Here is a 27,205-nt window from a genome sequence, read left to right on the forward strand (position 1 = left end):
ATATATCGTCCGGCCATGAAAACGGCAGCTGATATACACTCGTGTGATCCCTAAGGGACATAAATTCCTTCCCGACTTCAATCTGGCAATCAGAATAATCCCTGGATCAACAACTGAAGTAATCAGTTATAGAACATGTAATATTGTTGCACTCAAGAAAGGTGTCCAGGCCCCTCCTGAACTCTTTCAGTGCGTTTGCCATCACCACGTCCTCAGCCAGGGAGTTCCATAGTCTCACTGCTCTTACAGTAAAGAACCCTCTTCTATGTTGGTGTAAAGTCTTCTTTCCTCTAGACCACACGTGTCAAACTCAAGGCCCGCAAGCCGAATCTGGCACACTATGTCAAATTATGTGGCCCTTGATGAGGTTCGGACCAGCTCTCCACTTTCTACAGAGAACACAGCTAGTGCTTGGCAGGGGGGTGGTGCTAGCACAGAGAGCAGGCGCCATCTTGGATTCTGAGTATCAGCGCGCACTTCCATGTCGCTCTGTTCAGATATTCACAGGTGGCACAACTCTGACAACCATATCCAGGCACCCTAGCCACGTTCCAAGGTAGGAAGTTCGATCTAAAGAGGTGGATGGGGAGCAACACCATCATAGTGCATAGAGCTCCATAGTCATGTTAAGGAGTACTTACATTTAGAGTTCATTCACACGGGCGTATGCTGTTTCAGTCCTCAAAATATGCAGCATTTTCGCGGAAAGGAACTGTGTGCATTTTCTGGCATAGCTGGACCTTCCTGCATTTTTTTTTTTGTGTGCATGTATTCACTGCATTTTTCATGAGTGCAAAAAAAAGCAAGCTCTCATGTATTCCTCTTGCCTTCATGCATAAATATGCAGTGAATATGCTTGTATCATGCAGATTCACTGCACATTTACACAATCCTATTGACTTAGGGCTTATTCAAATGGGTGTATAACGGCCAGGTTTTCACGCTGTGGCCTATATACGCTGCCCCTCTGATGCATTGGTTTATACTGCTTCAGTGTACAGGGTCGTGTCTATGCAGCATTAAAGTGCCCGGTCAGGCGCTTTTACGTCGGCTGCTGTATTGACTCTGATGGGAGTCAATGACAGCTGCTGGAAAAGGGAGGTGGGAGGGAGTTTAGCAGCGTGACTGCTAAACTCCCTCCCCTTTCTCTTCTCTCCGCCCCTTGCCGCTGTTTGCAATGAAAGTGGCGGGGCAAAGCTAAGCTCCGCCCCTTCCATTGTAAACAGCAACAAGGGACGGAGAGGGGGCGGGAGCTCAACACACTAGCTCCCGCCCCATTCCGCCTCCTCCTAGTGCAGAGAGCCAATGGAAAAAAAATCAGCACTGAAATCGGTAATCCATTTTTAATGCAGATACACGACAGATTTCACCCTTTCACTTGAAGGGGTGAAGTCTGCTGCGGATCCACATCAAAATTTTCATCAAATGGTGTAGATTTAGATGTGGATCTGCACCAAAACGCACACGTAGCTGGTTTGCTGCAAATTTTCCACAGCTGAGAATTCTGCAACAAATCTGCACAATTTGACACAGAGTATGGCGTGCATTCTGGTGCAGATCCAAAGCAAATTTCACCACTATGAGGTTGAAATCTTCTGTGAATCCGCCTCGAAATCCACACCAAATACTGTGGATTTTGCTGTGAAATTGAGTGCCGATTTGCTGTGGATTTTTCCACTGTGGAGAATTTGCCGCAAATCCACTACATTAGAACATACCCTCTTTATGGAAGTGGGGTATCTATTTGTATAGCATACAAAAAAGTAAGAAAAGTGTGATTTTTACCACATAATTAATCTCTATATTGTCCTGTTCAGGTAGCATCTCACTGTTTCTTAGGATGTAGTCAATCTCAATCAGATGTTCCTGCTCACATGACAGAAGGTGGTCAATCGGTTGGACTTTTAGGAAGCTTTTTGTAATAGTGGTGAATGGCTGAAGGGTTCGTTGTGCATCAACGACGTAAGGATTGAGTCCATCAAAATTTCTCTCTGGCTTCTTCTTTTGATATGTAGCCTTCAAAAAATTATTATAGATGCATTAGATTTATACACTGGTTGAATATCAATATCCTAAAATTCAAAGTATCATGTAGTATCAAAGACAACTTACTGCCAACACCTTCAATATTACTCTAATGTTATAACATGAAAAGTACTATAAATGTTGTTATCTTGAGGCATATGGATATGTGCAAGAGTGCATGGATGCTCTGCCCAATAGTATATATATGTATAAATACAACCCCAATTCCAAAAAAAGTTGCAACGCTGTGTAAAATGTAAATGTAAAGAAAAAAAATAATGTAGTAATTTCAAAATCTCATATAGCTACTGTTTATTTTATTCCCAATAGAACATATATCAGAAGTTGAAAGGGAGACATTTTTCCCTTTCCTTTTAAAAAATTAACTAACTTAGAAACTGATGGCAGCAACACATCTCAAATAAGTTGGGGCAGGGTTAACAAAAGGCTGAAAAAGTTAGTGGTACTAATGAAAAACAGCTGGAGGGTCAATTTTCTACAGTCACATGACTGTAAATAAAAAGAGCATGTTAGAGAGGCAGAGTCTCTCAGAAGCAAGGATGGTCAGAGGTTCACCAAACTGTGAAAAACCGTATCTAAAAATTACGGAACAATTTTATAAAAATGTTCCTCAACAGAAATTTGCGGAAGCTTTGAAAATCACACCATCTATAGTACCATCAAAAGATTCAGAGAATGAGGAGAAATTCATGTGCATGGGTTACAGGGCAGATGGCTGCTTGAGATCTATGGGCCCTCAGGCGTTACTGCATTAAGAACAGGCATGATTAAGTAATGAAATCACTGCATGGGCTCAGGAATACTTCTAGAAATCACTGTCTGTGAACACTGTTCGTCTTGCAATCCACAAATGCAAGTTAAAGCTGTATCATGCCCCAAGGCCAAAAAAGACCCTCTCTCCCCCAAAAGCTACAGACTTATCTCGTTGTTGAACATCGATTATAAAATCCTGGTGGCCCGATTGAACCAATTTCTCCCAAATCTTATACACAAAGACCAAGTCGGATTCATCCCATCAGGACAAGCCCCAGATGACAACATTAGAAAGGTACTAAATATAATCGACCATTCAAAAGACACAAAAATCCCCGTCACCTTATTAGCCCTAGACATAGAAAAAGCTTTTGATTCTTTGGCCTGGGACTATCTATTCTTTATCCTGCAGCGTATGGGCTTTGAAGGAGCCTTCGTACACTCGTTAGCAGCATTGTACTCCACTCTACCTTGTTAAAACTACCTACAAGCAAAGAAACCCCTATCCCAATCAGGAAAGGCACACAGCAAGGCTGTCCCCTCTCAACTGCTTTATTTGCACTAGCTATTGAACCCTCGCAATAGCCATTAGGCAAAACCCCAATATAAGAGGAGTAGTAGTGGAGGGGGGGGGGGGAGTACAAGTTAAGCCTATTCGCGGATGACCTTCTACTTACACTAACCCAGCCATTAATTTCCCTTCCCAACTTAATGGGATTATTAGATAAGTGGGCGGTGCTCTCAGGACTAAAAATCAATCCAGATAAATGCGACATTACATATTTGAACTCCCCGTCCTCCCTAACAAAATTAATAGATTTAAATTTCGGCTTCCAACATCAACATCACTATATCCCCTACCTGGGTATCAACTTAACCACATCCTTAACCACCTTATACAAATGGAACTACCCCCCCCTGATACAAAAACTTATGGCAGACCTGACCAAATGGGATGACCCCCTACTATCTTGGGTGGGAAGAATCAGTGCAATAAAAATGAACCTACTACCCCGCATACTATATTTATTTAGGACACTACCTATCCCAATCCCCCGCCCAGTGATAGCAAATCTACAGAGACGTGTCTTTCAATTCATCTGGGCCTAAAAAAAAATAAGAATTAAAAACACCCTCATGTATAAGCATAAAAACAGGGGAGGTCTTTCTGTCCCCAACCTTTGGAAGTACTAAGTGGTGGCACAATTAGCCCAAGGGCTAACGACACTGGGGGGAGAAAAAGCTCCATTATGGGTAAAGTTAGAATCATCTAGAATATCCCCACAAACTTTTCCTAACCTAATATGGTCTAACAATCCCTAAAGGCCAAACTTACATACCAGATGTCCCTTCACCTTCCACTCCATGAGAATCTGGAGAAGTATCCGATTTAAATATAAGCTCACCAATAAACACTCTAGGATGATGCCTATTATACCTAACATAAGATTCCCACCGAGTATGGACTTAATCCATTTTCAGTAGTGGAAGATAAATGAACTGACAAATCTTAACCACTTCCTAATGGGTTCTCAGATAATAACACTAAACCAACTCCAAACTAATTACAATCTCCCAACAGCAGAAAACTTCCGAGCCAACCAAGTCTTCCACTTTCTAAATTCACTAAACTTACCAAGGGTGATCCCAGAGCTGACAACACTTGAAAGATTATGCAAAAATGACCCCTTGAGGAAAGGAACTTTATCTTTATTATATAAAATGTTAAACGAACCTGATACAGAAAGCAAATTTCCATTTATGAGAAAGTGGGAAACGGAACTACAAATTCACGTCAGTGGAAAGATGGCAGCATTGCTGTGAAACTATCACCAGAGGTAGCCACCAAGTCTCCTTAATGGAAGCGTCCATTAAAATCTTACACCGCACCCATCTAGTCCCAGTAAGAATAAATAAATTTTCCCCCTTGACCTCGCCACTCTGCTTTAGGGGATGTACAGAAGTAGGATCCCAAGCCCACATATGGTGGAGTTGCCAGGTGGTAGCCAGACTATGGTCTCAGATACACAGACTATTGCAAAGGCTATTTATTGGTCCACTCCCAAAATCTCCAACACTATTCCTACTAGGAGATTGTCCGCCAGGAATAAAATACCAAGCGCATAAATTGATCCAGCACATATGCATGGCAACTAGAATCCATATAGCAGCTAGGTGGAAACAACCAGTCCTTTCATATAATGAAGTCCAAAACCGGATCTCCCAGATTGCCCTATATGAAAGAATACATGCTATACAAACCGACACTTTAACGAAATACAGTGAATTATGGAGACCTTGGATTGAAATGATGGACATCCCAGGCCTCAGACATAACTTGCTCTCAACCTAAATTACCCCCGATAACCACATAAATCCTAGAAGAGCTAAGCAAAACAATTACCCAAAGTTGGTAACGAATGGAAAACAAGAAGTAAAGACCTACTTTTCCTTGTTTTTATGTTTCCTTTATAATTTTGTAATTGCTGAAGCCTGAATACCCAGAATTCACTGAAAATGTCAGAAACAGGCAATACAATAGGATTCAGTTCGTTAAATGAAAGGTTGTGTAAGAAATGTACAAAAATGTCTGAAAATAAACCTTTGTCATTCCTTCCATTAGTCTCATCGCCCCCTGCGTGAGGAAATAAGAAAGCATGAATGACTACTGTATTAACTTTCTGAACTTTATTAAAATCTGTTGAAACTAAAGCTGTATCATGCAAAGAAGAAGTCATATCAACACAATCCAGAAGAGCTGATGTCTTCTCTATGCCAAGGCTCATTTAAAATGGACTGAGGGAGAATAGAAAACTATTTTGTGGTCAGGTGAATCAAAATTTGAAATTCTTTTTGGAAACTATGGGCGATGTGTCTTGTGTACTCAAGGGGAGAGGGACCATCCAGCTTGTTATCAGAGCACAGTTCAAAAGCCTGCATCTCTGATGGTATGGGGTTGCATTAGTGCCTATTGCATGAGCAGCTTACACATCTTGAAATGCACTGAGCAGGATATAGAGGTTTCAGAACATGCAGACAATGCTGAAACACATACTGCATTCATCAAAACAGCATGGCTTCACTGAAGAAGAGTCCGGGTGCTGAACATTTAGCACATAATAAAACAAAAAATCTGGTAAAGAAGACCCAGGACTCGTGGGCAGCTAGAATCCTACATCAGACAAGAATGGGACATTTCCTCTCCCAAAATTCCAGCAATTGGTCTCCTCACTTCTCAGACTGTTGTAAAAAGAAGGGATGCTTCACAATGGTAGATGTGGCCTGTCCCAACTTTTTGTTGCTGCCATCAATTTCTAAATGAGTTGATTTTTTAAAAATGAAATGGAAAAATGTCTCCCTTTCACTTTCTGATACGTGTCCCATATTCTACTGTGAATACAATATGGTTATATGAGATTTCCAAATCATTGTATTCTTTTTTTTCTTTACATTTCTTTACATTTTACACAGAGCCCCAACCATTTGGAATTGGGGTTGCATATTCCTGTCCTATAACCCAGCCATGTAGGAGTCATCCCTATACACCGGTTTTTAAGCCCGAATAAATGGGGAGGGTTAGGGAAAGACCTGGCGACCTACCTTGTAAAAACGTCGCCTTGGAAACCCTATGAAACCCCAACAGCTCTCAAATGACTCAGATATGGTATTCAATGGTAGGCCCACTAGTCCAAAAGATTCTCTACATTTGACTGGAGAAGAGCAAGGGCTGAGTAGAAGTAGTCAGGGTTTTCCTCATGACAGAACTGGGAAAAGCCCTTGGGAAGCTTAGCTACTGATGCACCTCATAATAAAAGGACTGCGCTCTACCAAAGCAGAATCTAGGGAAATTGGACATTGTGAAACGTGAAATAACAAGACCTGACATTAATATTCTTGGGATTACGAAATTGCATCAGATGGCTAATGGATATTTTCAGTCCAATGACTTCACATTGCACTATGCTAGACACAAGGAAATCAAGAGCAATGAAGTAGCCTTTATTACAAACATGCAGATCTCAAAGGCAGAAGAAAGTTTTAGAGCAATCAGCGACTGTATCACAGCCATCAGAAAGTGATCATGCGGAAAAAGGACCAAGATGAATTGGAAATTGGGTGAAAATAGGTGGCAGAAACATCAACAATCTGCTTGTAGAAACAAAGCTGGTCTGAATGCGCTGATATACAAAATTAAAACTGGAAGTGAAAAAATGGGCCTCTACCTGAATTTAAAGAAGACAATAATTCTGATGACTGCAAAAAATAGCCAATTTCAAATCAAAATCGGCATTGAGGCCATAGAATGTATGGGGGACTTCATGCTCCTTGCTTCCAAAGTTTACTAGGATGGACAATCCATACCAGAGATAAAACATAAGATTAAATTGAGGCGAAGCACAATGCTAAACATGGACAAAATCTGGAAAAGCAGGGATATCGGCATAACAACTAAACGCAGGATAGTGCAAATCCTTGTTTTCCCCAGTGTCATGTATGAATGTGAAAGCTGGACTGTGAAAAAAGCTGATAGGAGGATTGATGGGTTTGAGCTGTGGGGCTGGTGAAAGCTGCTGTGTATAGCCTGGATTGCGAGAGTAACAAACAGAGAAGTTCTGAATTGTATAAGAATATAATTGTATCCGAATATATCACTGGAGGGCAAGATGACCGGGGTCAGGCTCAGACTCAAATATTTTGGCCATGTAATGCGAGCCGAACGCTAGAAAAATCTATAATGCTTGGACAGATCAGTGGCAAAAGAAGGCCCGGCCACCAAAGAACACAATGACTGATACTGTCAGAGCGGGTACTGGCATAGAGGTCAAACAGCTGAAAGAAGCAGTGCAAAACCGAAAAACATGAAGGGAGCTCGCATTTAGGGTCACCAAGGGTCATGAACGACTAAACGGCTAACAACAACATTTTTGTCCTAAAGTGTATGAATATGTCCAATTCTATAGTCACATACCGTCAGATCTACTGGAAGTCCATTCCATTTCTTGGTGTCCAAGGTAAAGTAGGCTTCTCCATCTTCGTTTGTCATGTACACATGCTCCTTTGTTGTCATGCCATACTTCTCTGTCAAATACAAAGTGGATTTCATTGGTTTTCCAGCAGCACTTTTCAGTATCATCTGGAAAAAAAAAAAATTTCTACATTTAGTTATTACTTTTATACCACGGTGAAAGTTTTTTTGCCTTTTTTAACATGGAATTAAAATTGCATGTAAAAGGTGTCACGTCCATGTGGCTCACAAGCACCACGCTCAGCACGGACGCAACTACTGGTTCACAACTACTGTAGTAGATATATTTATGCACTGCAGAACAATGCACACCACAACTGAAATACGTAACCCAGATGAAAAGCCTGTGTGACACCAGAGTACTACACTCAGTACGGCAACAGGGAACGTACACACTGTAGGAAATAGGCACACTCCACACTATGATGAACGGTAGCACCACTCCAGGGAGGAGGAAGCCTGGCCATAACATAGCAGAATGGGGCGGGGGGGGGGGGGGTGTGTGTGAAGGGTCCCTGCCTAGAAGCGGAGTAATCGTCTCCATAGAGACGGCCCCACAGTCTTCATCCTGGGCTCTTACTGTCCCTGAAGGGACCCCTGGAGAGATGAACTGGACAGCAAAGCAAAACAGAAAAAGCAACTGAAAAGGAACCCTCAGCAACTTATCTGCAAGTAGCAGTACACCCAGCAAAGAAGAGCTCCAAACTCCAGGGATTGCACTATGAAACGGAATAAGCAGCACTGAGCAAAGAGAGGGGTGAGAATATAAAGCCACTATGCACCTAGGAACTGGCAGAGTGAATAGAAAACCACACCTCCACCCTACTCCCAGGCATGACTAATCCAGCATGCCTCCATGCAGCAAAGACAGACAGGAGCAGCAGTCTCTGCACATGGTGCATTAACCCTTGTCCTACATAACAAGGCAACAGGTCCTGGCCTGTGTCGAGGCCACCATGACGCTGTCGCGACCGACAAGCCACGACAAAGGGTTAGTAAATGGGAATACAATAATTTTGGTTTCATATGTCGATATGCCCGTAATACAGATGCGTATTACGGATGCATTCCAGAAGACATTACAATCATATATTAATATTTTCATCAGTATTTGCTTCGTATATTTTATTTTCTACTGAGAAAATACTGATCAGTATTCGCCCAATAGAAAAGAATACAAATCCAGAGGCAAAAACGTAAAAAATAGGTTATGCTGCGCTTTTAATAAGTGATCATAAAAAATACGGCCACGTGAATAGAAACATAGATTTACATCAGCTCCATACTACGGTCCGCAAAACACGTAGCGAAAATACGCTTGTCTAAAAGTGGTAATATTGCAATAGTGAGATAACATTAACAATGTACGGTATCAAGGGATGCTAAGGAAAAGAAACTTTTTTCTAACTTTTTGATTTTCGACTTTTGACCTTGAATATATTTGATTTTTTTACATTATTATGAGAAGTTCATTAATCAGAATTTTAGCCAGGGATTGAACTTTGATACTCCCAATTTTTACATGATCATTGAGCTTCTTATATCTAGAAATAACTAAATAATGAAGGAACGCTTATGGAGCTCTTAGGGTCCTTTTACAAGACATATTGGAACTGTTTTAAGAACAACTAACACCAGAAGAATGTACTATTCTTTCCAACAAGTTTGGGTAGCATGCCACACCACCTGTACATAGTCTACAAGACAAATGAATGTTACATCACTGGACAGAGAAGATGGTGTGGTGCTCCTCTGATCAGTGGACCGTCACCGATTTCACATTGATGACCTATATTAAGGACAGTCCCAGAAAACCCCTTTAACCGCTTACTACTTCAAAGGGCTGGAAGGCAGCTGAGGGTAGAGACCCTTGTGCAATTGTCCCTATAATCCAACCCTGTATATGGATATAACAGGCATAGCAGTTGCTATAGGGCCCAGTACTCAAGGGGGTCAACATCTACTAAGAATTGAGGTGCTGCGCAAAATGGAATATGGACTTAGATAAGGAAAGAAGCAGAAGACATAAGAGACAGAATGGTTCAAAATAATAATAAGCCTTTTCTCATATCCTAAACTAACATGAGCTTCTAAAGTGCCCCATTGTTACTTGTTATCCTCCAACATGACCTAAATATATTACCTTTTTTTTGTAGTAAGCCATAGGGAAGAAAATTAAGGATCTTTGCTCACATTTTTGGGGTCAAATTGCTCTTTATAGATTTTAACAAGTATATGATGATAATTGACAGCTGTCATCTCTAACCTTTGACTTGTATTTCAGACCTGTCTTGTAATAAGTATCTGACATGTCTGCGTCAAACGTCACTGTAGCCATATTAGCGGAAATGCCACAACTGGCGGTAGCATTAATTTCAATACCTATAAGAAAAAACAAGGTAGTTATTTTGTGTTCGGTGCAATGGCGGTCATGTCCTCCTTTGAACACCAATGTGCTTTTAATTTACTTAGCAAAAGATTATGGCTAATTAAGCATAATATAATTTAATTGTAAGATCATAGGATGCAGTATCAGGTATAGATACATATAAAAAAACTAACAGCTTAATAAATGCAGCTGTGAAGTGGTTCTTCACCTTTTGATATCAGTTAGGGCTTATTCAGATGGGCGTATATCGGTTGGGTTTTCACACCCGACTGATATATCCTGCCCCTCTCTGCAAGGGGAGGAGGCGGGACGGGACGGAAGCTAGTGCATTAAGCTCCCTCCCCTCGTCACTATTTGCAATGGGAGGGCTGGGACAGGGGAGGGGCTAAGTTCCACCCCCATCCCGCCCCTCCCATTGCAAACAGTGCAATGCACTAGCTCCTGGCCCGTCCCGTCTCCTCCCCTTGCAGAGAGGGGCAGCGTTTATCAGTGAAAACCCAGTGGATGTATACCTGTTTGAATAAGCCTTTAGTTTTAGATCCAACATTCTGTCCTGATTAAATTCTTAACCCCTTAAGGCACTTTCAGGAGTGAAAAGAACGTATAATGGAAAGATTTGCAGTTCTTCCGTATTTTGGACCCACTTCTGGTTTTGGCTCACGCAAAACTGAACATAAAAGTCGTGTGAAAGCGCTCTAGTGATAAAGCCTGTTTGTGCCTTAATGACCTAATGAACTAATCTTTGAGTTTTCTTTTCTATCATCTCATTCCACAAGCCATAACATTTTCATATTTTCGCCAACATCGCCATATGGCGTGGTTTTTTGCAGGACAAGATATATTTTTAATGGCATCATTTTTGGGTACATATAATGTACTGTATAACTTTTATTATTTTTTTTTTTATTGGGATTAGTGAAAAAAATTCTGCCATTTGTTTTTTTTAGATGTGCAAAATAAATAATATGCTGCAATTATTCTCTGGGTCGGCCCGATTCTGGCGATACCAAGTTTGTACAGTTTTTCGTTTCGCTATTTTTCTTTTAAGATTTGCTTTTCTGTCGCCGCACTCCAAGAGCCGTAACATGTTTATTTTTCTATCAATGAAGCACTATGGGGGCTTGTTTTTTGCGTCGTGAACGCTAGTCTTCATTTATCCAATTTTTGGGAACCTATAATATTTTGATTACTTTTTATTCTATTTTTTTCTAGAGGCAAGATTTACAAAATCTACAATTCTGTCAAGCTTTTTTTATTTTTAACGGCGTTCGCCGTGCAGTATAAATAATGTGTTAAATTAATTCTCCACGTGAGTAGGACTGTGTCATTGCCAAATTATATAGATAGATAGATAGATAGATAGATAGATAGATAGATAGATAGATAGATAGATAGATAGATAGATATGAGATAGATAGATAGATAGATAGATAGATATGAGATAGATAGATAGATAGCTATAGATATATATAATATATAATTTTTTTTTACAGTTTTTTTGTGTAGTGAGTTGTATTTTTTTAAGGCTCGCTTCACATGGACGGTCGCGATTTGCCGCAAAAAAAATTCGCAGCAAAAATCGCGTGTCCGTTCCTGCGATTCTTCAGCGTCAAAGATGCTTTTTTTAAAGAATAATCTTGTATTGCATTGCTGCCGCCCGTGATTTTTTCATCGCAAAAGTAAATAGGACTTTCTAATGTAATAATAGTGTTGCAATAAAAAGAAGCCTGCATAGGGAAACATGAGAGACAAAAAAAAAATTGCACATCGCAGAAGGATAGAGCACGCCGCGATTTTTTGTTCTCTCAACATTGCATCAGTGAAAACACCGCTGATGGGAAGGAAACATTGTAAATCATTGGTTTCCTAATCTGCTTTTTAATGACTATTGCACAATCTTCTCGCTCGTGTGAAACCACCCTAATAGTATAGTCTGTTGATCCATGCAACGTATTGATCACTTTCTATTCTGCTTTTTGTAAGGTAAGATTCGCTATTTTCACCTTATTTTTTGCATTTTGTTTTATGACACGCACTGTGCAAGTTAACTTATGTGCCAGCTTTTTTCTCTGGGTCATTACAAATGCAGCAATACCACATATATGTGTTTTTTTTTACATAGTAAATGGGGAAAGGTGGGGTTTCGGCATTTTTATTATCTTTTTACAGTTTTTTTATCCTTTTTTAAAATTTTATTTTTTTATTCCACTAGGGAAATTGATTAGCACCATATTTTATCATTCTTTTAATACACTCTATACTTCAGTATGGTAGTGCACTAGAAAGCCATAGGCCAATGTAGCTGGCAGACACCTAGGCTATATTCAAGCCTCCAGGTGCCAGAGCAACCCATCAAATTCCCGCAATCACATTGCAGGGGTCCAATGCATGACAGAATGGCCCATGAAACTGCTGTAAAGCATATCTTCTAAATGCTGTTAAATGTTGTTCGGGAAAGACGGCAGCCCCCATAGTCATATATAGACAACAAGATAGGAAATTGTACAGTCAGAAAATAAAAACAGATTAGAAAAAGAGTTTGGTGCATGTAGACATTGAACTCAGTAATAAACCAGTGGAAAGCAAGCCTCTGAGCTCCCCCTAGTGGCTGCAGAGATAGAATTTATCATTTAACTATTTTTTTATACAGCAAATTCTGTGCTTTGTATTAGAAAAAATGCAGCTCTGTCAATTGTAAATATATACTAAGCAATTAAACAGCACAGGATGTTTGACCTAAAAATGATACCGTGTAGCATATCCTATGATCTTACAATTAAAGTACAGTATGCTCATTTGTACATATAAGTATACATGCTTTCCATTTTCCCTTTGCATTACTTCTTTTTAAAGGAGTTTTCCCAAGATTTGACCTTATTCCTTATTCACAGCATAGTGTAAGAATATTGCAAAATAACTATCACGTCTGGTATGATTAGTTAGCACGACCAGATGTTTCAAGTGCCCGATGTGAATATGGAGTCAAACCTGTGGGCATGTGATCTGAGTCTATCCGGACTAACAAAGAGTCCTTCGACAAAGTGCAATGAGGAGCTGAGAAATTGGGAAGCTAATTTACTGGAACAGCCCAAACTGGACTGCTTCCACAAGCTGAGCAGTCGCCCCAAAAAGGATGACCCAACTGCGAAAGAAACCCGAGAACCAGTCTGAGGCACACTGGTGACACCTGACACCAGAGGCAGACTACCCATTTAATCAACCGAAAAAATTCCCGATGGGCCAGTCAAGTCCTAGGGCCAGTGGAGGGTAGAAAGTTTTTTGATGAAATGTCAAAAAAAGGAGTTAAACTCACCTGTGCTCCTCCCAATCCTGGCCTCTGCAGTCTGCAGCCATACAGCTCACCCAGTGAGTTCCAGGTAGACCCAGAAGTCAGTAGGTGAGCTGTGCAAGCGCAGACTATAGAGGCTGAGAGCGGGAATAGTGGCACACTGCGACAGGTAAGTATAATTTTTTTAACTATATGTAAAGGGAGCTGCTACTGAGTGGAAGGACTAGGGTTTACGAGGGGCATTATTACTAAATGGGGCCTATATGGGGCATTACTACTAAGTAGAGACCTATATGGGCATTATTTCTGAGTCAAGACCTATATGGGGCATTATTACTGAATGGGGCTTGTGAAGGGCAATATTACTGGGTTGGGGCCTATATGGGTTATTATTACTGAGTGGCAGCCTATATGGGGCATTATTACTGAGTGGGCACCTATATGTGGAATTGTTTCTGAATGGGGCTTGTGAGAGGCATTATTACTGAATGGGGCTTGTGAGGGGCAGGATTACTGAGTTGGGGCCTATATAGGTCATTATTACTGAGTGGCAGCCTATATGGGGCATTATTACTGACAGGACACCTATATGGGGCATTATTACTGAATGGGGCTTGTGAGGGGCAATATTACTGAGTTGGGGCCTATATAGGTCATTATTACTGAGTGGCAGCCTATATGGGGCATTATTACTGAGTGGACACCTATATGGGGCATTTTTACTGAATGGGGCTTGTGAGGGGCAATATTACTGAGTTTGGGCCTATATGGGTTATTATTACTGAGTAGCAGCCTATATGGAGCATTAATACCGAGTGGCAACCTATATAGGGCATTATTACTGAATGGAGCCTAATAGGGGATTATTACAGAGTGGAGGCCTATATATAGATGTTAAATAAAGCTAGATGTCTGGAAGATTGAAGAGTCAAAGATGTCTGTGTCAAATTCTGCAGAGACAAGTTGTTACCAGGAGAAGTCATCATGACGGTCTGGGCCAGATAAAGAAAAAGTGAAAATGAACAACTTCAGTCAGGTATGATGTCACCTGTGATCACTGCATATAACGGTAGTATAATATATTATATTAGTTAGATTGATCTTTGTCCTTATTCAGTGATTAATACCAACATACTGTCACTGGCTGGAGGTAATATGTAATCATGCTGTGATAGTATTTGGCACTTATATAGTGGTATTATTGGTAGTGTTAGCCTTGGTATAGTGGGTTTTGTTGAGTGACAGTATGCCCTTGCCATTACAGCTAGAGCTCAACTGTCAATCAACACAGGGATCCTGCGAGCACAGGACACATGACATAAGTGTCTGTCATAGAATCTAAAGACAAGCCAGTCTATCATGATCATTTAGGTCATGGAGGCTCAACAGGTTAGAAATAGGTGGCTCCTTAATGTATGCCTCCAGTTCCAACGTGTTCTGTGGTTCATAGTAAATTTGCTCTGTTGAGCTATGCATACCACATAGGCTTCTCTCCTCTTGCCACCCTCATGGCTGTGGCAGGCGATTTGTCGACCCCTGCCTTCTCGTATGTGCTCTAATTGCTGCCGGTTTGGGCCCACCAACAACATGGGGCCACAGCGAGCTCCAGTACACAGGAAGTATAATCGGCGACCCTTATACCAAGGAACCGGTTTAAGTACCTTTATTTGAAAACTGTTTGAAAGAAAACCCAGCCAGCCTATCAGCGCTGGTACAAGAGGGAGATGTACATCACATGGGCCCGCCGGTACATCACATGGGCCCGCCGGTACATCACATGGGCCCGACGGTACATCACATGGGCCGAGGCTGCCATGCTGACGTCACCGTGGGCCCGTCACTGCAACCTGAAAGTCACAGCACTGTTGGCTCCATGACAATAACGTCATATACATCTCTACGCTTTCTTGTAAAAAACTTTGTTTTCTTACCAGTCCCATCTTCTACAAGACAAGCCTGAGCTTCAAAGGTCAATTTATAGTAATATGACCGGAAGTTATATTGTTCAGTAGATACTTCCACTTCTAAACAGCCGTTCTTATCAGTCTGGGAGAAGAAGGGAATATATAATTAATTACATACTATATGTGGGCACAATACCATGATTATCCTTACATACATAAATCATGTGGGCAGTATACCCTGCAAACATTGTGATATTATTAATGTACCAGCTTTGACTATTGATACATTGTGTATGTATCTAAAACATTCATGTATGATCTGGAAACATTATGGTCTTATACGGCAAAGTAATAATGACAAGATTCATTTTGGGCGTTAATTATAAATGTATTTTTCAAAATTATAAAAGGTTGCTACTGTGGATTGAAACATCCTGTGTTATAGAAAATCGGATGATCGTGACTAAAAAAGTAGACACTGTAATGCGGCACTCGATGTGTAGATACTATATTATGGCACAAGATTAGATACTGAGTTGGACGCAATCGTAGTGTCCTTAAAGGACGAATATACACAAAATTCAAAGGCAAATACACAAGATAGATGAATAACACAAAATAGTATATAAGCAAACAGAAAAGTGTGGATACAGGAAATCTGACCCTAACCTACTACCGTGTTTCCCCGAAAATAAGTCAGTGTCTTATATTAATTTTTGTTCAAAAAGGTTTAACTTTTTTACATGTATAGCTGCCTGGAAACTATTTAAATTGACCTTTTAATTAACTGTTAGCAGGGCTTAATTTTGCAGTAGGGCTTATATTTCAAGCATCCTCAAAAAGCCTGAAAAATCATTTTGCATCCTCAAAAATTCTGGAAAATCATGCTATGTCTTATTTTCAGGGTATGTCTTATTTTCAGGGAAACATGGTAGTATGAGGACACCTATCTAAAAGCAGAGCTCTCATCCTGATGAGGACAGTGCAGAAGAGGAAGTAGAGCAACCAAAAACAAGAAAAGAAGACCGCATGGACTGTATCGTTCGTAGGGATGTGTAGGTTTGACTCTTGAAAGCAGAAAGGTTTTGTTATGCATCAATAGAAGTATATATAGATTTGCAGCTATATATAGATAGCAGTTGCAGCCAACCTCAATGACCGACACAACTTTCAGGTTGGAGGTGTGAAAAATAGATTCTGGAGAAGGTAAAAAGGTTGAGTATTAGGCACAACCTTGGAACATATAAATGTACACAACAGTGTATTCGCTTAACGTCTCTGTTTACATTCCTCAGTATCTGCTGGGGGCATACTGCATATAGTACATTACATGGAGGTAGTACAAAGTACAAGGTACACAGATGGTATAAGGTACAAACACAAGTATAAAGAAATAAAGCATAAAACAATCAATCATAACATAAACATAACATAAAATCAAACATAACAAGTACATAATGAAATATCAAGCAGGTATAATAAATAGACATTCATCTTAAAAATATGATCCATGTGGACTATTTAGTGTTTGGGTATTGTGAGACGGTGACCGGCAAGGTGCTGGAGGGCAGGTATGTGTCACCTAGGATGCTCTCCTATGCTGCCTTGGGGAGCGCTTGGGCAGATACGTGCCACCGAGCAGCCTGGGCTCGGTGGAGGAAGCCGGCAGTATAGTGTTAGTAGCATTTAGCTACTAACACGTTGTAGTGTTTAAGTGGCTCCAAGCCACATAATCCGGGCTGGCTTTTCCTGGAGTGACCAAAGCGAAGGGTGGGATGGTCACTCCCACGTACCAGGTGGGGCTGGTACCAGGCCTTATAAAGCCTGGGCCTACAGTAGACAGGAGGGAGAGCTGAGACCTCTGCAGGTCTGAGAGTCCTGGCTGGCTGTGTGCAGGAGCCATTTTGATTACCAGTGTGTAGACAGGGACGCTCCATGTATAGTAAGTGCTCAGACGAGCAGGATTTCCTTTATGTTTGCCTGAGGTTAAGGCCTGTATTTTGCTTTGTTTGCTTGGAAATAAACCCAGGCAAAGCCTGGACTAAAGACTTTATCGCAAGTGTCACTGTCTCTGATTGCTTATGCCCAGGTTGCTACCGATCCTAAACGCTAATCCCTCACAGTATGTACAGTATATCTCAGAGGGTTAGCTCTATAATAACACTGCTTTATTACACTAAAAGGAAACACATAGAAAATCTATATATACTTATATTGATACATAAATAAGATAATATTAACAAACAAGGGGTAACACTTGTAGGAATATATTCATGGGATAAAGTGTACAATAGTGCCGTAATGATGTATTTGAGAAAGAATCGGTAATATAAACAAATTGAATTGTTAAGCCACGAGTGGGACAATAAATGTAACAGAAAAACTGAAATACGAAATGAGAAAAATATATATTAATAATAACACTTAACGCACATTCTAAACAATCCACAAGACAGACCGGAATTTCTCACACAGGGCATCACATACATGAAACCAAAAAAGAGCAGTACCAAAGACCGATACAGACCGATCACATCTACCAACACTCTACAAAATTAGTCTTGCCTCACTAACAAAATGTATCAGGACACGGAGGAACACAACATTCTTACTGAGCAACGGCATCCCTCATACTTGGCAGCTACACACTACATATTTACAAAACGCATCCAACTCTCATCTCATTCCTTCCTAACACTATGCAGCAGAGGAGAACAAGACTACATCTCACACGTCCTCACATATCCGTAAAAACAACTTTTAACCCCTTAACGAACGCCGATATGCCTTTTGACGGCCTGCAGCTGCAGGACATTTTTGAATACATGTATCAATACATCGCGGCTGCGGCTGTTTCTTACACCCGGAGGCAACAGCTCCGATAAGCTACGCAGCTCATCGGAGCTGTTAACTCTTTAAATGACACTGTCAATTCTGATGGGCATTTAAAGATTGCAGGGAGCCAGGCGGTTGTCATGGCAGCCAGGGGGCCTTCTGAAAGGCCCCAGGGCTGTTATGGCAGAATGGGGTGGCTTGATATTCTGCCTGTCAGATTGCAGTATGATGTAATGCTATGGCATTACATTATACTACAGGAGCGAATAAAGCATCGCAAATTGTTGTTCCTTCTGGTGACTAAAACATAAAGTACAAATAAGATCAATAAAGTTTTACTAATTGTTAAAAAAAAAAATAAAAGTTAAAAAAAACAACTTTTGTCATTTTATAATAAAAGAATCTAAATAAAACAAAAATACATATTTGGTATCGCTACATCCATAAAAGTCTGATCTATCAAAGTAATGCATTATTTACCGCACACGATAAACGGCCTTAGGAAAAAAAAATAAAGAACGCCAGAAATGCACTTTTTTGATCACCCTGTCTCCAAGAAAAAATGAAATAAAAAGCGATCAAAAAGTTGTATATATTCCAAAATGGTACCAATACAAAAAAGAAGAAACAGCAAGTATGGGCAAAAAATGAGTCCTCGCTAGAGATGAGCGAACGCGTTCGTCCGAGCTTGATATTCGTGCGAATATTAGGGTGTTCGGGATGTTCGTTATTCGTAACGAACACCATGCGGTGTTCTGGTTATTTTCACTTCCTTCCCTGAGACGTTAGCGCGCTTTTCTGGCCAATTGAAAGACAGGGAAGGCATTACAACTTCCCCCTGTGACGTTCAAGCCCTATACCACCCCCCTGCTGTGAGTGGCTGGGAAGATCAGGTGTCACCCGAACATAAAAGTCGGCCCCTCCCGCGGTTCGCCTCAGATGTGGTGTGAGTTAGATGAGGGACAGTGCTGTTTGTACCGGAGCTGCTGTAGGGAAAGAATTGGTAGTTAGTGTAGGCTTCAAGACCCCCCAAAGGTCCTTATTAGGGCCACTGATAGCTGTGTGTTGGCTGCTGTTAGCAGTGGCAAATTTTTTTTTCTCAAAATCGCCTCTGCAGACTGTTGCACCTGGCATTAGGGACAGAAGTGCTGCATAGGCAGGGAGAGTGTTAGGAGTGAGTGTAGCCTTCAAGAACCTCAACGGTCCTTTCTAGGGCCATATTTATCCGTGTGCAGTACTGTCCAGGCTGCTGTTAGCTGTGCTGCATTTTTTTTTGCTTCTCAAAATCGCCTCTGCAGACCATTGCACCCTCCATTGATACTGCAGGGAAAGAATTGTATAGGCAGGGCGACAACACAGTTGTTATTCATTGAATATACGCAGTGCTGCCTTTTGGTGCCAAAAAACTGAAAACAAATCTATTTGTCCAGCCTCTGTCCGTCCTAAGGGCTGTGGACACGTGTGAGCTGCGTGAACAACATTGCCAAATCAGACGCACCCAGCTACGCTTTACTGCTGGCTTCGCCATTTGCTTTCCTTAATTGGGAAAAAAATACCTGCTCTCCAAGAGTTATAATAACTCTGCTACCCTCACGTTCTGTGACACATAAGCAGGGACACAGCACAGTTATTAAACTTCTCATTTTCATTGAATATACGCAGTGCTGCCTTTTGGTGGAAAAAAACTGAAAACAAATCTATTTGTCCAGCCTCTGTCCGTCCTAAGGGCGGTGGACACGTGTGAGCTGCGTGAACAACATTGCTAAATCATACGCAGCCAGCTACGCTTTACTGCTGGCTTCGCCATTTGCTTTCCTTAATTGGGAAAAAAATACCTGCTCTCCAAGAGTTATAATAACTCTGCTACCCTCACGTTCTGTGACACATAAGCAGGGACACAGCACAGTTATTAAACTTCTCATGTTCATTGAATATACGCAGTGCTGCCTTTTGGTGGAAAAAAACTGAAAACAAATCTATTTGTCCAGCCTCTGTCCGTCCTAAGGGCGGTGGACACGTGTGAGCTGCTTGAACAACATTGCTAAATCAGACGCACCCAGCTACGCTTTACTGCTGGCTTCGCCATTTGCTTTCCTTAATTGGGAAAAAAATACCTGCTCTCCAAGAGTTATAATAACTCTGCTACCTTCACGTTCTGTGACACATTAGCAGGGACACAGCACAGTTATTAAACTTAGATAATTCATTCACTAGAGGCAGTGGGGCCTTTCGTTTTCCAAAAAGGGCAAAAATTATATTTGGCCTGCAGTCTTGCGCCAATTTATTTCCTGCCTGTGAAATCAAATCACTGGTAATACAGCATGCTGAGGGGTAGGGGTAGGCCTAGAGGACGTGGACGCGGCCGAGGACGCGGAGGGCCAAGTCAGGGTGTGGGCACAGCCCGAGCTCCTGATCCCGGTGTGTCGCAGCCGACTGCTGCGCGATTAGGAGAGAGGCACGTTTCTGGCGTCCCCACATTCATCGCCCAATTAATGGGTCCACGCGGGAGACGGTTATTAGAAAATGAGCAGTGTGAGCAGGTCCTGTCCTGGATGGCAGAAAGTGCTTCGAGCAACCTATCGTCTACCCGCAGTTCTGCGCCGTCCACTGCTGCCAATCCGAATCCTCTGTCTGCTGCTCCTCCTTCCTCCCAGCCTCCTCACTCCACTACAATAACACCTGCTCAGGAGCGGGAACACTCCCAGGAACTGTTCTCGGGCCCCTGCTTAGATTGGGCAGCAGCGGTTCCTCTCCCACCAGAGGAGTTTATCGTCACTGATGCCCAACCATTCGAAAGTTCCCGGGGTCCGGGGGAAGAGGCTGGGGACTTCCGCCAACTGTCTCAACAACTTTCTGTGGGTGAGGAGGACGATGACGATCAGACACAGTTGTCTTGCAGTGAGGTAGTAGTAAGGGCAGTAAGTCCGAGGGAGCAGCGCACAGAGGATTCGGAGGAAGAGCAGCAGGATGATGAGGTGACTGACCCCACCTGGTGTGCAACGCTTACTCAGGAGGACAGGTCTTCAGAGGGGGAGTCAAGGGCATCAGCAGGGCAGGTTGCAAGAGGCAGTGCGGTGGCCAGGGGTAGAGGCAGGGCCAGACCGAATAATCCACCAAGTGTTTCCCAAAGCGCCCCCTCGCGCCATGCCACCCTGCAGAGGCCGAGGTGCTCTAAGGTCTGGCAGTTTTTCACAGAGACGCCTGACGACCGACGAACAGTGGTGTGCAACCTTTGTTGCGCAAAGCTCAGCCGGGGAGCCAACACCAACAGCCTCACCACCACCACCATGCGCAGACATATGATGGCCAAGCACCCCACAAGGTGGGACGAAGGCCGTTCACCGCCTCCGGTTTGCACCCCTGCCTCTCCCCCTGTGCCCCAACCTGCCACTGAGATGCAACCCCCCTCTCAGGACACAGGCACTACCGCCTCATGGCCTGCACCCACACCCTCATCTCCGCTGTCCTCGGCCCCATCCAGCAGTGTAGTTCAGCGCACCGTTCAGCCGTCGCTTGCGCAAGTGTTCGAGCGCAAGCGCAAGTACGCCGCCACGCACCCGCACGCTCAAACGTTAACCGTCCGCATAGCAAAATTCATCAGCCTTGAGATGCTGCCGTATAGGGTTGTGGAAACTGAGTCCTTCAAAAGTATCATGGAGGCGGCCCCGCGCTACTCAGTTCCCAGTCGCCACTACTTTTCCCGATGTGCCGTCCCAGCCCTGCACGACCACGTCTCCCGCAACATTGTGCGCGCCCTCACCAACGCGGTTACTGCCACGGTCCAAAACAGATTTGTTTTTGTTCAAGATGAACAAAGGCTGGATTTCGCCAGACTTCTGTTCTCCACCAGCGGACAGCAGCGATACGTAAGCAATACGTAGGCTGCACCCGCGGATGGAAGCTACGTTCTCTCTCACCATCCAAAACGGGGACATTTCTGCTTCATCAATCTGTGTCTAATATTCCTCCTCCTCCTCCTGCTCCTCCTCCTGAAACCTCACGCAACCACGCTGAACGGGCAATTTTTCTTAGGGCCACAAGGCTCACTCAAATAATTTTTCTGAACAATTTTTATAAGTTTCAATGCGCTTAAAAGCGTTGGAACTTTAACTTGAACCAATTTTTCGTTACACTGGGCTGCCTCCAGGCCTAGTTACCACTTAAGCCACATTAACCAAAGCGATTCACCTGCCATCTTGGTTGGGCATGGCCAATTTTTACTGAGGTACATTAGTACTGTTGGTACACCAATTTTTTGGGGCCCTCACCTACAGTGTAATCATAGTAATTTCTATGTTCTTCGCCTGCACTCATGGTACAGAAAGGTGTGTGGGGTTGGCCTACAGTTTAGCTACATAAATGTAACTTGTGCCTTGGCTATACTAAGGCTACTGAAATGGAACGAAGACTGCGCTCCCGCTATACTGCTGCTTCAGAATTGTTAATGGGGCCTGTCCTGAGTGCTACTATTGCTTACATGGAACGAAGACTGCGCTCCCGCTATACTGCTGCTTCAGAATTGTTAATGGGGCCTGTCTTTAGTGCTACTATTGCTGACATGGAACGGACACGTGGAGAGGACACGTAGTGCCTCAAAAACATCCCCCTCCTCCTCCAACAGGGAAAACATTGTTGGCAAATGCCTTTGCATTGGTTCGTCTGGTGGCAGTCCAAGAATTTCACCTTTACCGACACAACAAGAGAGCCCCCACACCATCCCCCCGCCACGGCCCACTTAATCCTGGCCACATTCCGAAAACCAACAAAATACAACCGTGCTACTAGGTCCGCAGTCACCACCACATTACCACCAACGCGGTTACTGTTAAGGTGCATATTACCAGTCTGACTGGGGCATGCAGACACCTTGACAGAATGAATAGTGTGTGGCACATAGCTTCCCCATTGCTATGCCCACGTGTGCAGCTCCTGATGGCGGTGGCACAGGATTCTATTTCTCATTGCTTCTGTACAGCATTGTGGGCTATCGCCCGCCCCTATTAAAGAGGGTCGCTGCCTAGCCGTGCCAACCCTCTGCAGTGTGTGCCTGCGGTTCCTCCTCATGGCAGACGCACTTCTAAATAGACATGAGTGTGGCGTGGCATGAGGGCAGCTGAAGGCTGCGCAGGGACACTTTGGTGTGCGCTGTGGGGGGGGAGAGGGGGGCGGTTGGGCAGCATGTAACCCAGGAGAAGTGGCAGTGGAGTGTCATCCAGGCAGTGATTGTGCTTTGTTGTAGCTAGTGTGGTGCTTAGCAAAGGTATGCCATGCTAATGAGCGCTTTTCAGAAGTAAAAGTTGTTGGGAGGGGGGGGGGGCCCACTCTTGCCGGTATTGTGGCTTAATAGTGGGACCTGTGAACTTGAGATGCAGCCCAACATGTAGCCCCTCGCCTGCCCTATCCGTTTCTGTGTCATTCCCATCACTTTGTTGAATTGCCCAGATTTTCACACATGAAAACCTTAGCGAGCATCGGCGAAATACAAAAATGCTCTGGTCGCCCATTGACTTCAATGGGGTTCGTTGTTCGAAACGAACCCTCGAGCATCCCGGGAAGTTCGTTCCAAATAACGAACACCCGAACATTTTGGTGTTCGCTCATCTCTAGTCCTCGCGCAACTATGTTGACGGAAAACTTAAAAAGCTATTGCATGCAAAATATAATTTAAAAAAATTAAAAATCTTTAAAAAAAAAAATAAAAATAGTACAGCAAAAAAAAAAACATAAGTTTTGTATCGTAGTAATCCTACTGACACATAGAATAAAGTCATCATGTCACTTTTGTTGTAGTTTGTAGAAACAAGACATACCAAAAGATGGCGAAATTTCATTTTTTTCCCATTTCTCTCCACTTAGAATTTTTTTCAAGTTTTTCAGTACATTATATGGTACATTAAATAGTACCATTGAAAAATACAACTCGTCACACAAAGAACAAGCCCTCCTACAGCGACGTCGATGGATAAATAAAGGAGTTATGATTTTTTTTTAAAGGGGAGTGCAAAAAACAAAAATTGAAAAATGAAAACAAACCTTGGTTGCTAAGCGGTTACCCGAGGAATCTTCCAAGAAGATTCTTTGAGCCCACTGTGGTTCTGTTTGGCCTTAAACCCGTTATCCAACAGTTGAAACAATACAAATTACTGATACAATATCAAGCACAACAAAGCATCACGATTTACGTTATCACACCTCATGTACATGGAGGCCATAACACTCTATGCCTCCACAGAAGCACAACTACGTCACCTTTTATATATTACACACAAATTTTCCAATGACATACACATGGAATTTGGCCTAATCCAGTGATTGCAAACCTTTCAGAGACCAAGTGCTCAAATTGCAACCCAAAACACATCAGGGGGCGGGGCTTATCACAATATATACTTTTATCTCCATCGTTATATAAAGAGGACAGGGCCATTTTAAAATAGACAAGGAGGAACGCCCTGTGTTTTTTTTCATAGCTGGAGCACTGGAATATCAGTGGTGCGGATTTTGACTAGAAGTCGGCCACGTATCCACAGCTGATTTCATACTATGCGGCACTCCCCCTCACCACCTCTGTAGGCTCTCAGGTGTCGGTGCTCCCTGGCTTCTGGTTTTCAGTGGCCTGTAGTGCCATCACCTGACCAGCGGCACTGCACCTGACCAGGCTGCTGGGAACCAGAAGCCATGGAGCGATGACTTTGGGAAGCCATCAGAGGAGGTGAGGGGGAGCACTGCACAGTATGAAATCAGCTGCAGGTACATGGCTGATTGCTAGTCAAAATCCACACCACTGGTACTCCAGTGCTCCAGCATAACTTAACTCAGCTTGAGGTATGATGCCACGTGCAGAGTGGTCTCAGTAGCAATAGTGTCCCCTATGTCAGCCCCAGTAGTAATAGTGACCCTCACAGTGGCTTGAGTAGTAATAGTGACTCCCACAGTAGCCCTAGTAGTAATAGTGACCCCCACTGTGACCCCAGTTGTAATAATGACCCCCAAAGTGACCCCAGTAGTAATAGTGACCCCCACAGTGGCCCCAGTAATAATAGTGACCCCTATATTTGCCCCAGTAGTGAGTGTACCCCAAAGTGGCCCCAGTAGTAATAGTGTCCCCTATATTGGCCCCAATAGTAATAGTGACCCCCACAGTGGCATCATTAGTAATATTGACCTCAGTAGTAATAGTGACCCCCACAGTTGCCTCAGTAGTAATAGTGACCCCCCCCCCCACACACACACACACACACACAGTAGCCTCAGTAGTAATACTATTACTACTCGGGCTGACATAGGAGGCACTATTACTAATAGCCCCCCTGAAACTCATATACGTACCTCCTCCTTGTAGTCTTAGCGCTTCTCCTCCTCTGCTCAGTGCTGCTGCAGACGGCAGTGTGCACCTGGACTCCTCCTGACTTCTTGGCAGAACCAAGGAGGAGAGATCAGGGGAGGATGATCTGGGGTGCACACGCAGCGCCGCTGAGTGGGTCCTTGGCAAGCAATCACTGTTCCCCACCATGGGCCTAGACAAATGTAACTTGACAAAGACTCGATTTGAAACGTTGCGTGTACTTTTTTTTTAACCTGGATCAATAAAGGAGCAGCTGTTTTGATGCATTGATTTTATGCAAACACTCAGCAATGCTGTTCAAGTTTTGTACTTTCTAAAGCCCCCTGTCCACTGCCGAGGCGGAATATCGCTAGCAATATTCCGCTGCAGGGGAGGAAGTTGGAGCCCTGACAGATCTCTGAGGTGAGCCTATCTGATAGATAGGTTCAGCGCTGAGAATCACAGCAATCGCAGCATGCCGCGATTTAAATCCAGTGAGTGGAGAATCGCTATGATTCTCCGCTCGTGGATGCCGGTGCTGCGCTTTCCATAGCAACACTAGAGCATGGTCCGGGGGCTATTTATCACCCGCGGATCATCGCCCATGGACAGGCAGCTTAAATGTAAAACACCACACATAGAAAAAGGAATTCTAAAGAGGGAAGACTTACCGCTCCCAAATGAAATCCATGGAATATGGGGAGATCTACAAGTATTTAGGATTCCAGCTGGCCAAACTTACAGAACAAGCACAAATAAAACAACCATTATTTAAAGCATACAACAGCAGATTAACCTCCATTCTAACCTAAATGCCCAACGCACAATAATAGCTATAAATACGAATGTCATCCCAGTGCTCACTTATTCCTTTGGATACACGGAGAACTAGAACAATTCCAAAGAAAAACACAAAAACTGACAAAGCATAAACAGCACCATCCAAAGTCTGCAATAGAGAGGCTAAGGCCCAATGCACACAGGCGTATGTGCATTGCGGAATCCGGAGCGGGCGTCTGCCTCAGGTTTCCGTAGCAAATACTGCCCATAGTCATGCTATGCAAAATAGTTTTTTCATGTCCACGAGCGGAAATCATTTGCGCTTTTGCACTCACGGAGGGAAAATCGCAGCATGTCCTATTCTAGCGCGGATTCCACGCAGAGGGCTTCCACTGAAGTCAATGGAAGCTATCTGATCCGCTGCACTTCCACAATGACATTGCAGAAGGGTCGTGGATTCCGTGTCACCGCTAGGCGATGATGCGGGAAAAGCAGCCGGTTAAAAAAAAAAATTCTGTACTGCGCATGTTCGATGGCTCGCCGCGCGGACCATCCGCAGTACAGAATAAAAGAAGAAACAGCAGGTAAGCGCGGATGTCAGCCGTGGGCAGGGTGTGATTCTGCTGTGGGATTCCACCTGCGGAATCCGACCCGCCCGTGTGCATTCGCCTGATTCTTCATCATAAAGAGGTCTTATCGACATAATCAACTTACACTACAAACCAATACAGACACTGCAAGAGTTCTTTTGCAGAAAGCAAGAGACATCACAGCTACATAAAGTAGTGAGTCCAGCAGACAGAAGCACCACAACACTAAACTTACATCCCTGTAATCAAGGCATTGCACAACACACCAA

The 27,205-nt window shown here is 43.1% G+C and overlaps 1 protein-coding gene across 1 annotated transcript in view; it reads right to left on the minus strand.

Moving 5' to 3' along the window:
• LOC136626208 (alpha-2-macroglobulin-like protein 1) overlaps positions 1-27,205 on the minus strand; it is a 99,903-nt gene that overhangs the window by 52,204 nt on the left and 20,494 nt on the right. Inside the window, exons 9-12 of the mRNA XM_066601053.1 lie at positions 15,435-15,549; positions 10,092-10,207; positions 7,769-7,933; positions 1,786-2,016 (exon numbers count right to left, since the gene is read on the minus strand). Coding sequence (XP_066457150.1) covers positions 1,786-2,016; positions 7,769-7,933; positions 10,092-10,207; positions 15,435-15,549 — 627 coding nt within the window. The remainder of the gene's footprint in view (positions 1-1,785; positions 2,017-7,768; positions 7,934-10,091; positions 10,208-15,434; positions 15,550-27,205) is intronic.

This window comes from Eleutherodactylus coqui, chromosome 4, assembly GCF_035609145.1.
Source record: "Eleutherodactylus coqui strain aEleCoq1 chromosome 4, aEleCoq1.hap1, whole genome shotgun sequence".
Classification (NCBI taxonomy): domain Eukaryota; kingdom Metazoa; phylum Chordata; class Amphibia; order Anura; family Eleutherodactylidae; genus Eleutherodactylus; species Eleutherodactylus coqui.